General features: G+C 41.9%; 2 protein-coding genes across 2 annotated transcripts; one reads left to right on the top strand and one right to left on the bottom strand.

Moving 5' to 3' along the window:
• Nucleotides 1-108: 108 nt before the first annotated feature.
• LOC143329653 (RING finger protein 11-like) lies at nucleotides 109-4,490 on the top strand. Its single transcript, XM_076745652.1, has 3 exons — nucleotides 109-753; nucleotides 1,190-1,359; nucleotides 2,140-4,490. Exons 1-3 carry the CDS (start codon nucleotides 631-633, stop codon nucleotides 2,309-2,311), a joined length of 465 nt encoding a protein of 154 aa, XP_076601767.1. The 5' UTR covers nucleotides 109-630; the 3' UTR covers nucleotides 2,312-4,490.
• A 930-nt stretch (nucleotides 4,491-5,420) lies between these two features.
• rpe65a (retinoid isomerohydrolase RPE65 a) lies at nucleotides 5,421-9,404 on the bottom strand. The gene is made up of 14 exons (XM_076745177.1): nucleotides 9,274-9,404; nucleotides 8,850-8,932; nucleotides 8,535-8,685; nucleotides 7,964-8,071; nucleotides 7,704-7,845; nucleotides 7,460-7,607; nucleotides 7,254-7,335; nucleotides 7,032-7,164; nucleotides 6,808-6,947; nucleotides 6,590-6,719; nucleotides 6,376-6,490; nucleotides 6,181-6,275; nucleotides 5,972-6,083; nucleotides 5,421-5,886 (listed from the first exon to the last, which is right to left on the bottom strand). The coding sequence occupies exons 1-14, from the start codon at nucleotides 9,282-9,284 to the stop codon at nucleotides 5,741-5,743; spliced, it is 1,596 nt and encodes a 531-aa protein (XP_076601292.1). The 5' UTR covers nucleotides 9,285-9,404; the 3' UTR covers nucleotides 5,421-5,740.
• Between the last annotated feature and the right edge of the window lie 971 nt (nucleotides 9,405-10,375).

Below are 10,375 nucleotides of genomic sequence, written 5' to 3'. Positions count from 1 at the left end.
AATTATTTATATTGCATTTCTATCATTGAAAGGGGTGGGACTTTGGCTCTCGCATGGGGTACGTAAAAGAAACCATCCAATCAACATGCAGAGCTACACCCGTACGTCATATCCAACGGACCGATAACATGTCCTCCGGTTGAAGAAAAAAAGCTAGCAAGGGAGCAAACTGTTAAATGTTACTCGCGAAGTTAAAAGGCGGAAATGTCGCTACAGTCCAACACTCAGGCGGCTCAGTGTCTCAGCCACAGTTGCTGCTGAAGTAACTATTTTCTTGAAATTGTGATTCTTTCAAAGGAATGAGCGATACTTATCAAGGAAGTCGCCCAGCTGGCTAGCGAAAAAGTAGCTAGCTCGGCTGCTAGCTGTCGTTAGCAAAGGGAGTTCTTTGTTTTGTTTTTCAGGTGGAGGTCCGTGTAAACATGAAGAGAAACTAATGTGGACATTAGACTTGACGTTTATGTAGAAGTTTGATAATCATGTTCATGCTATCTTTGGTTCTGGGTCGTTGGGCTGCAAATTAATAGTTTATGAGATATCAGACAAAATTAACATTAGCCACCGAGAGCAACTTGAGCAACAAAGATCTGATTTTAACGTCGGGCAGGACAGGACTGGAGACACGGAGATATGGGCAACTGTCTCAAGTCTCCGACATCAGACGACATCTCTCTGCTTCATGACTCCCAGTCAGATAGGGCGAGTTTCGGGGACGGGACAGATCCAGACCTGGAGCCACCTCCACCGTACCAGGTGAGGACTGCTAGCACACAACTTCCACGTTACTGATTCAGATAGCGTGTTTCTGACACACGTAGGACAAGTGAGTGTAAGAGTGATCGAAGTTAAAAGCCTAAATGTTAATATACGGCAGGTAGAGCTCATGAAAATATGCCTGTTAGTATTAGATAATAATTCACGTAATAACTCGTAATTCATGGCAATTCATTTCCATGTCTGTTGCCTTTCTATAAATCTGCCTTGGATCCATTGTAGTCAGTAGTATAACTGAGTAAACAAACAGGTTTTAGACTCATCCCACGAGCCTGTCAGGATGTCCACACTGCTTTATTTGTCAGTTTATCCCCTCACAGAGCCCGACCAGCCAAACCACTCTGTACAGACAAAGTGAGCTGATAAAGCAGGAAGCTGTTTTTGTTTCACGTTGGAGTCTCTTTTCTGTTACCAGGAGCAGGCTCACATGCCCATGTACCATCCCACGCCTAGTCAGGCCCGTCTGGCCACCCAGCTGACAGAGGAGGAACAGATCCGCATAGCTCAGCGCATTGGCCTCATCCAGCACCTCCCTAAGGGTGTTTATGATGGAGGCCAAGACGGCTCAGAGAAGAAGATCAGAGAGTGAGCATTTTGCATTTCTGCGTGTGATGTTTACATAGAGGAGGGTTGCAAGCCATCAGAGCTGAGCAGTGTTTACCAAGACGGAGTATTTGTTGTACTCTTGACCTCACTATTCATGTTGTGATACTTTTAAATGTGAGTAAGATTTAACCCATAAGGAGGATGCATGATATGCGCCATCGGACACCAGTTAACGGTTTGTTTCATTTTACTTGTGCTGAAGAAAAGCCAATTAATCAAACTGAATTTTGGTAATCTATTAATTGTCTGAATTGACAGTTTTGTACATATTTGTAGTGTTTTAGGCTATGTAAGTACAATTTACTTGACTTGAGAGTCAGTTATCAAGCAGAAATGCCAAACATTGCCCGGTTTTATCTTCTAAATGTGAGGATTTGCTCCCATTTTCTGTTTGATATTATTTTGAATTAAATGTTAACTCAGGCCCAGGGAATTGCTGGTGGTAACTTTTGTAATATTTTCAGACATTTTATACACTAGATTAAAAGATTCATTCATTGATAATTGAAATAATTGTTGGCTGCAGCTCCAGTATCATTAAAATTAATTATATTGAGTATACACATGGGAGGCTGTGATGATTTCATTCATTTGGCAAAACTGATTTTAAAAAAATCACCTAACTGCAGTGCTGCAACTAACAATTATTTCCATTTTCAACACACCTGTCAGTTATTTTTTCGATTAATCACGAGTTTTAGTTTTGTGTCACGAAATCAGCTGGTGTGTATGTGAGCTCTTTATTTCATGTGTTTTCAGATGCGTGATCTGTATGCTGGACTTTGTATACGGGGACCCCATCCGGTTCCTGCCGTGTATGCACATCTACCACATGGACTGTATAGACGACTGGCTGATGAGATCCTTCACCTGCCCCTCCTGCATGGAGCCTGTGGATGCTGCCCTGCTCTCTACCTACGAGACCAACTGATCTTTCACCCTTCATTCCCCAAGCCTAGATCAACACAGCCCCAAACACACATACACATACACACACACACACACACACACACACACACACAAATCTAACAACTGCCCTCTTATAGAGTGAGGCAAGCTAAAACGTGTCTTCTCTGTTTTCTTGCACTTAGAAAAAAACCTAAATTAACTCACCTACTGTTGGCCTTCCATGTCCCCAGGTCTAAATAAGCTGGTCTTAAACATCAGTTACACAACTCAGTTAAAAACGGTTTCCAGACGCCCCCTCGTGATTGTGTTTGTGTGTGTTTGTCATGCTGCAACTGTGTCCAGTGTTGCTGCTGACAGCACAGGTGATGTGTGTGTGTGTGTGCGTGTGAGAGCAGTTTGGGCTGTTAGATGACTCTACATTTCCACTCGAGCCGGCCTCAGTGGTCTTTCTCCCCAGCTGTCCCCAGTTCACCTTCATTCCCACTTAGTCCATAAAATGGATAATTAGCTTGACAGATTATTGACCAAAATGCAACGAGGTGTTTCTAGAAAATGTAGTTTCCTGTGGCAACAGTAAGCAGAGACTTCCTCAACATATCTCCTAAACACGCTCTCACATTAAAATGGCCCTACATTTTGGAGATATGGGAATCGAGAACTTCAGTTTACAGAAATTGCTCTCCAGTTAGGCAGGATTACAGAAACATTATGCACACAGTTAACAGAAATCACCCAAAGTTTATAAGTACACAATGTACACCTAAAGGAGATCAATCCTAGATAATATTTGGCCACTCTAAATGGCCGGACTTTAAAGAAAATGCTTTGAGTTGAAGAGAAGATATGTTGTGTAACGTGAATGTTTCACTTAGACGGCGTGTAAAGCAGGTGGCAGCCAATGTAAAGGGCTCATTTGTGCATGGGCAGGTGGATCAGTCGGTCAAAAATGACAAATGCTTGCACACACTTTTCATCTGATCCAGAGATTTGCACTTTACTTATAGGACAGTATCTAAACAATATATTAATATATGTACCTTATAACCTTGCACTATCAATACTTCATTCCTTTTTTCTCCTGAGATGCAAACGTTATATAGCTGATAAAGATATTTTCAAAGCTGTCAGTAGTCACTTATCCAGTTGAAGTAAGCCTGAAGATGTATTTCATGAAATCTGTGATTCAGTAGTGTGAGCCTCTGCTTTGCTCTGCTTGATTTTTGATTCTTGTGTGTTTTGTGTGTAAGTGAAGGGACAGAGGCTTGCTCCGGTTTGAAGGAGACGTTTGACATTTAGGGAAATGCGATTACCGCTTTCTTGTCAAGAGTTAGGTGAGAAGATTGATGTCATTCTGAGTCTGTGTGTTGAGTCAGGAGCTGGAGCCAGGAGGCCATTAGCTTAGCTCAGCTTAAAACAGCTAGCATGGCTCTGTCCAAGGTAAAAAGAAGTGGCCTGCTAGCACCTCTGCGGTTCAGTTAGTTAACATGTTGCATCTAATTTGTTTCACCTGTACATAAATGGGAGTTGCATGCTGGTACAATCTGATGTTGAACAGCAATTAACTCCCTGTAAAACCACAAGTTACTGAGCTTCAAAGGTGCTGGTTGCCATTTTTTGACCTTCTGAGCCATGCTAGTGGTTTCCCCTCGCTCTAAGTAAGCTAATTTCCTCCCTTGTCTCGAGTAGTGCTTAGTGTACAGACGTGAGAGCAGTTTCAGTCTTCTCATCTCGTGGTACAAAGAAAAGTGGTGAACGTGAAACTGTTTCAGAAATCCACACTGTTACAAAGTCACCTTTTATTTTTTGGCTTTCTTATAATTGTTTAATTGTCTTTATTTCCATTCACAGTAGCAGTAGTTACAGTCATTGGTTTGTTTGGTGATAGTGAGGCTGTGTTTTTTTCTGTTTTATCTTCTACCTTTTCATTATTTGTCACATTAGTGTGAAATCCACTGTGTATTTAGGAGAGTAAGTATATAACTGTACACTGGTTTACGCCTGACTGAGCAAACCTCTGTCCCAAATGACTTTCAGAGTGTGAGAGACTTCTTTTAGGGTGTGATAGTTACAACTGAGATATCGAGTTTTCCATCAAGCTTTTCCTTTGCTGTGTTTTTCATCTTAAGTTTATTCTGAAAAGTAATATTTCCTGTAATCTTGTTTTATTTCTTTCTTTTTGGACGGCTGAAGAGCCATCATGTAAAAAAAAAAAATAAACAGAAAAAAAAACTAAAATTTTTATTGTTTAATTAACAACAGGCAATCACTCCTTTTTAAAAAATCTGTTGGCATCAGTCTGATGAAGTGGGCTGGATTTGGGGCCAAAATGAGAGATTACAAAATACACGATTGCAAAATATTCCTTTGAGCCTTTCATTAATGCGATCCTAAAATCTGGCAGTGGAGCGGAAAACGTGACTGAATAATCAGGGTTCTCCATTTGACTGATGCAGTGAGCGAGTCCAATCCATATCAGTAATGTTTGATGCGTTGTTTCCTCCGCTTGCATCAGCTGGGGAGGAAACACGTGAATCAAATTGACTGTTAGGTGTTTTATATGTGCCGCACAAACATCACAGTGCAACCGTAATGACAAAAACAGGAGTTAAATCCTCATCTGAACCCGTCCAAACAAGATCAGTTCAAACCCAACGGATGCCTTGTTTATGTACATGAATCTTATGTACAGTGATGTTCTTCTGGAATCATGACATCGTACACAAGGTCCACACATCCATCTTTATGCACTTAGAATAATTGATTGCAACATGTTCTTTGTTCCTTCAGATTAAGCAGTGACACAGTTAATCAGCTTTGCAGTGCTGCAAGACCTGCATGCTTCTACCCTTCAGATCACATTCAGAAATCACTGAACAACACAATGAGGACGGACACGGAAAGGTCACTTTGTTCAAACATAATGAGGTTTTTGTGTTTCAACATATTTAAAATCTCCACAAATATCTCAAGAATTTAGGCTGAAGGATTATTTGTAGCGTCAAGTGATCTGTGATATAGAGAAATGCCTGCTCAGGAAACACCACAGAGCCTTTGCTCATTTGGCCGCCATGCTACCTAATAAATAGGCAATGAATGTACCACATAACAGAATACAAAACAACCATATGCTCGATTTCAACAAATTTATTTTTCCCACCATTAAATATTCTCAGCATGTGAACATATCCAAGTTCTTTCTAATTAAACCTATGATGACAGTTTAGAGTTGGGATGAAGCAACCAGACTCAAAAAAGCACATAAATTCACAGTGTGTTATTGTAATTTGTCTATTGATCCACGTCAGCTGGGAATGAGAACGCACAAACAATTTGGCTGACAAAGCTTTATTTTTCTTGACACGATGCATTTGTTTATCCTGGTTTTAATACTGAATGGCAGTTTACAACCCTGTAATGGCCGACTACTGTTGACACCCTGAGACGAGCATGATTAGGGTTTGTACATCCCATGAAAGGTGACGGGAATGCTGCACTCCACTTCCGCCCTGGCGATCTCAGACAGATCCTTGGCGTTGAGGATGAGGAGGTATCCTGGTCTCTGGGAGCCGGGAGCCACCACGATGGTCAGCAGCACTCCTGAGGGCACAGCAGCACGTTATCATGAAGCAGTTCCTCTCATAGTTGGTGTGAACGTGTTGTGTTTATATTGCTGTTGACATACCGTCATCCTCATCTACCCCATCAGGGGTCTGAACGAACAGGGGCTCTGAGGGGTAGGAGTCTGGTTCCTGCCATACCCAGGTCTCCTTGGTCTTCACGTTCAACTTGCAGATCTGAACAAGTAAAAAACAAAACCAGTTAATGTTTTTTTTTTTTGTTTGTTTCACACTCTCTGTTTCACTAACAGTTGACTGTATTTTGTTAACTTACCCTGTCAGGTATGAAATGGTTGAGACCCAGGCCGTAGGCGTACGTGTAGTTCTTTCCTGCGTACCTCTCGTAGTTGATCTGAGGGAACTCAAAAGCTACAAAAACATAAAATGGTTACACAATGAAGATGCTTCCAGTGTATATATTCAAGATCAATGTGTCCAACGTGAGGGAGTAAATTAAATGTGTTTGCACCTTGGCGAGGCCCGGAGAACAGCACCTCCGGCTCCAGCCAGATCGTCCCGTCAGCGTGCATCACCGCTGTGGCTGTGGTGTACGGCAGGCTGACAAGGTTCTTCCCCTGCTCCTCCTACATCGAGTCCACAGTGAGATGAGAGAAAATAATATGAGACTGTACATCTGTTGGTGCCAATTTGTGTCCTCCCAGTGGGTAAAACAGGTGCCTCACCTTGTGGACATCCAGGGGAATAACATATCTGCGGACCTCCGGCTGTGGAGCCATCATGGCGGCCTTCTTCACCTCCTCCCAGTTTGCTCTCAGGTTGGCCAACCAGAGATAGTTGTAAACAAACTCAAACCTGTGATAATGAACAATGATATTCCTGCATCAAACAGAAGATATAAGAGAATGTTCAAGTGAAAGTTCAGCATTTAGCTTCTTGTTACCCTTTCCATCCGCAGAGGTCAACAACAATGAAGCCTTGGTCCTCGTAGGTGTTGATGTGATGAAACATGCCAATGGGGGCCCCTTTGAACTTGAGATCAATGTACTCTCCTGGGTCTTTCTTGGCAATGTGAAACAAGGTCTATAAAACAGCAGATATCATGAGATTTCAGGGGCAGAGCTGATGATAACATCAAAAATCACCGATCTACACTTGAGTTCTTACTCCTTGGCTCTCATTGGACTCGAAACAGTCCATGTAGTTGGAGCCTCGGATGCTCCAGGCGCTCAGGAACTTCAGCAGGTTGATTTTCACCGGGGTCTCCACGAAGACAAAGTAGTTCTCTGACATGCCGAAGCTAGAAATTGTTCAGGAGAGAAAGTCAATACTTTCCATGACAACGTGTCAGACGGATCACTGACAAAAACCCTGTGAGTCTACACACACCTGTGCACATAGGAGGGCTTGAACCTCTCAGCGCTGGGGAACTGCACCACCACCTTGGACTTCTCAATGGGATCAGACTTGTCTAAGGAAAAAGGCAAAGGTTGTGAAGTTTGAAACAGGTGTTAAGCTGTTTCATACTGCAAGAAATTTCACTACTTCTCACAAAATAGAAATGTGTGTGCAGTGATGCCAGCGCTGATCCGAACCTTTCTGTGTGGGTGGGATCCTGACAATGTTGTAGGCCAGTGTTGCTCCTTTTCCCATGCAGTTTCCAATGTTATACACGGTCCCATCTCTCTCAATGTGAGGGTGGGCTGTCACTCCATTAATGTTGATATAGTTGCACATGTCAACCTGGATAGATCATAAAGACATTTTGCTGTGCTTTAACATGAAGAGATGCACCGTTCTGATGTTGTGTGATCATGTGATCTATTTGTGTTGATGTACCTTCTTCAGTGTCTCCAAGGTCTCCGTGTTTACTTTAGTGATGTAGTTGGTTTCTGTTACAGCATAAAAATCCTCGCCGATCGGGTAAACGTTCACCAGGCAGTTGTCTGTGACCTCAACGCCCTTGAAGTAAGAGAAAAACCTGCAAAAAGAAGAGATGCTGTAGAATATAATGTGCATATAAAGAGCACTTTAATTTTCACATTTGTCGTCCAGATGATAGCCAGGGAGAGCGGGACAAAATCCAGTTTGCAACCCACCTGGAGAAAATGTTTTTGCAGGGATCAGGATACGCAAAGGTGCCGAACTCAGTGATCACCACACGCTTCTCTGTGATGGCTCTCACATAAGCATCTGTTCTGACAAACCTACACGGAGGACAGAGTGGAAAAGAATTTCAGACCCAAACATTATGCATTCATATCTGACATGCAAAAAATGTTTCATTGAAATTGATTGTTAAATATATTGAAAGTCTTCCTTCTATCCCCGAAAGGCTGCTCATTAAATAAAGGTGTTATTCAAGTTTTTTTTTTTTGTCTCTATGAATCAAACCTAAACGCCTCGCCCAGCATGATCATGAGGAAATCAGCTTGCTTAAAGATAACTTTAGGTAATCTATTATGTTGCACATCCTTTTTAAATGCTGCTAATTATGATATCATTTCATGTTGTTGCATGAGCAGCTTGATTATAGAAGTCTGCACACTATTTACTTTGCAACAATAACTACTTGATGCACACAAATGCTCCAGTTTCAAGTCTCTGCAGGTTGATGTTGTTACATGGCTTCAATGTAAATAATCACTCATATTGTCCTTAAGGCCTTACTTTCGGTAGTAGGTGACTTGGCCATTCTTAAAGTCGAATTTGTGCATGAGGGCCTGGCCATCAAAGAGGTGATAGAAGGGTTCATCTCCAACCTCAAAAAGCCCCGGTCCCAGACGAAGAAGACTCCCCTTCAGAAATGAAGGAATCCTACCTGTAAAACACCAACAGAACAAGCACAGATCAGCTTTATACTGTATTGGTTTGTAAAAATGCTTTCAGAGTCTACTTTGGATGCTGGTTCTGTGTTCTCTGCAAACAGTATATGAAAGAATTACTTGCCTGCAGCCTATTTCTGTCTGAAATATGCAAACAAACCTGTGACAGTCGCAGGGAGAGGCTCAGCCAGCTCCTCACATGTCTCAAAAATCTTCTTGTAGCCACCAGCTGGGTGTTCAAATCTGTGATTGAACAGCAAAGACATCCACCAACATTGCCGCCAAGTCAATCAAACTTAATCAAATTTTTCAGCAAGTTAAATGTGTGAGTCTGTTAGTTTAAGTCACTAAAAGCTAAATTTCTGGCTGGTCATGCGGGAGTTCAGCATCAGCTTTTAAATCCCTTGTGAGCATAATCAGCTGCAGACACTCTGAGCAAGTGAGTCACAGGAGTCACAGAAGTTAAAGAAACTGTCCGTACAACATTATAGAATTTTGCACACGCTTTTTCATTCATTGCTTTTTGTTCATCAATATAAGGTGAAAACTACATTTGGAATAGATGAAATTCATCAGAAACTCACCGGCTGGCCATGTTTCCTCCCTGTTGTTGCACCACACAAAGCAAACTCTTAAGAAAACCTCTGGTCACTTCTGAGCTGGAAGTCTCTGGTCTCCTAGTGGATTTGGGGTATTTATTCGTCTAGTCCCCCTCAAGGTCACTGCAATCTGCGCTGTGAACCTTTGTCCTGGCCAATCATGTCGCAGCGTGAACAAGAATCCCATTGTGCCAATATCCTCTGCTGGGTGACTCAATGGCCACCCCTCTGAAACCGGATTTATTGCAGAGAATATTTATTGCACAGAATTGGCAAATGTGTTGCAACAGTGCATGTGATTTCAGCTGCATCAATTGTTCAGATGTTTTAAGATATGCTGAGTCACACAAAGTGCAGTATGGATGCAATGTGAAGAGCTAGAAAACAACATGGAGCAATTCACACATCATAAAACACATACTTTGCGCTAAACTGACCTGAGGTAGGTAAGAAAAACACTATTTTAAAGATATATAAATGTGCATATAATCAACTGTACTGGATAAAAAACAGATTAGAATTAACATAAAATAGAGCTCTCACTGTGGAAATTAAAATTGAATGTGAATTTATTAAAAGACTTGGTTGATTAAGTTTGTCAAAAAGCAAACCTATTAGTATTCCAGGACAATTTTAAGATTAAATAACACAATAATAGAATGGATTCATTGTGAAACAACAACAACAACAACAGTGAACCTTCACTGCTATTATTAGGCGATCTTGTACAATATGATGATTACACACAATGCTGATTGGATGAAATGGGGCCAGTGGTTCTTTGGTCTGAACACAAAATGCCTTAACTTGCTTGTCTCGGTGCCACTATAATCCAGGTGTAGGGATTATGCTCGACGTAGCCTGAAGACAAGCGCTGCATTGTTTCTCCTGGGAAAAAACACCATTAGGGCAGAGAGTTTCACCAGAAGCAGTTTTGTCAGTGGCAGGGTTGTGACGTGGCTGCTCTAGCCAACACATGTGGGCTGACTTTAATTAGCAACACACAACATTTATATGATGTTGAGAAGGAAAGGGTCAGCGGTTGAATACGGCCCAGTGAGAACAGGCCGTGTGTGTGTGTGTGTCA

Source organism: Chaetodon auriga, chromosome 12, assembly GCF_051107435.1.
Source record: "Chaetodon auriga isolate fChaAug3 chromosome 12, fChaAug3.hap1, whole genome shotgun sequence".
NCBI classification, from domain to species: Eukaryota; Metazoa; Chordata; class Actinopteri; order Chaetodontiformes; family Chaetodontidae; genus Chaetodon; species Chaetodon auriga.
Note: the sequence above shows the minus strand (reverse complement) of the source record. Positions and strands in the feature narration are given on the sequence as shown.

Bases quoted from the DNA above. Each gene is read 5' to 3' on its own strand.
- LOC143329653 (XM_076745652.1), top strand. From the start codon at position 631: ATGGGCAACTGTCTCAAGTCTCCGACATCAGACGACATCTCTCTGCTT. The intron at 754-1,189 runs GTGAGGACTGCT...TTCTGTTACCAG, and splicing joins AGCCACCTCCACCGTACCAG to GAGCAGGCTCACATGCCCAT. The intron at 1,360-2,139 runs GTGAGCATTTTG...ATGTGTTTTCAG, and splicing joins TCAGAGAAGAAGATCAGAGA to ATGCGTGATCTGTATGCTGG.
- rpe65a (XM_076745177.1), bottom strand. The intron at 8,072-8,534 runs GTAAGGCCTTAA...TCCTCCGTGTAG, and splicing joins CAAGTCACCTACTACCGAAA to GTTTGTCAGAACAGATGCTT. The intron at 7,165-7,253 runs GTGTGTGTAGAC...AACAATTTCTAG, and splicing joins AAGCCCTCCTATGTGCACAG to CTTCGGCATGTCAGAGAACT.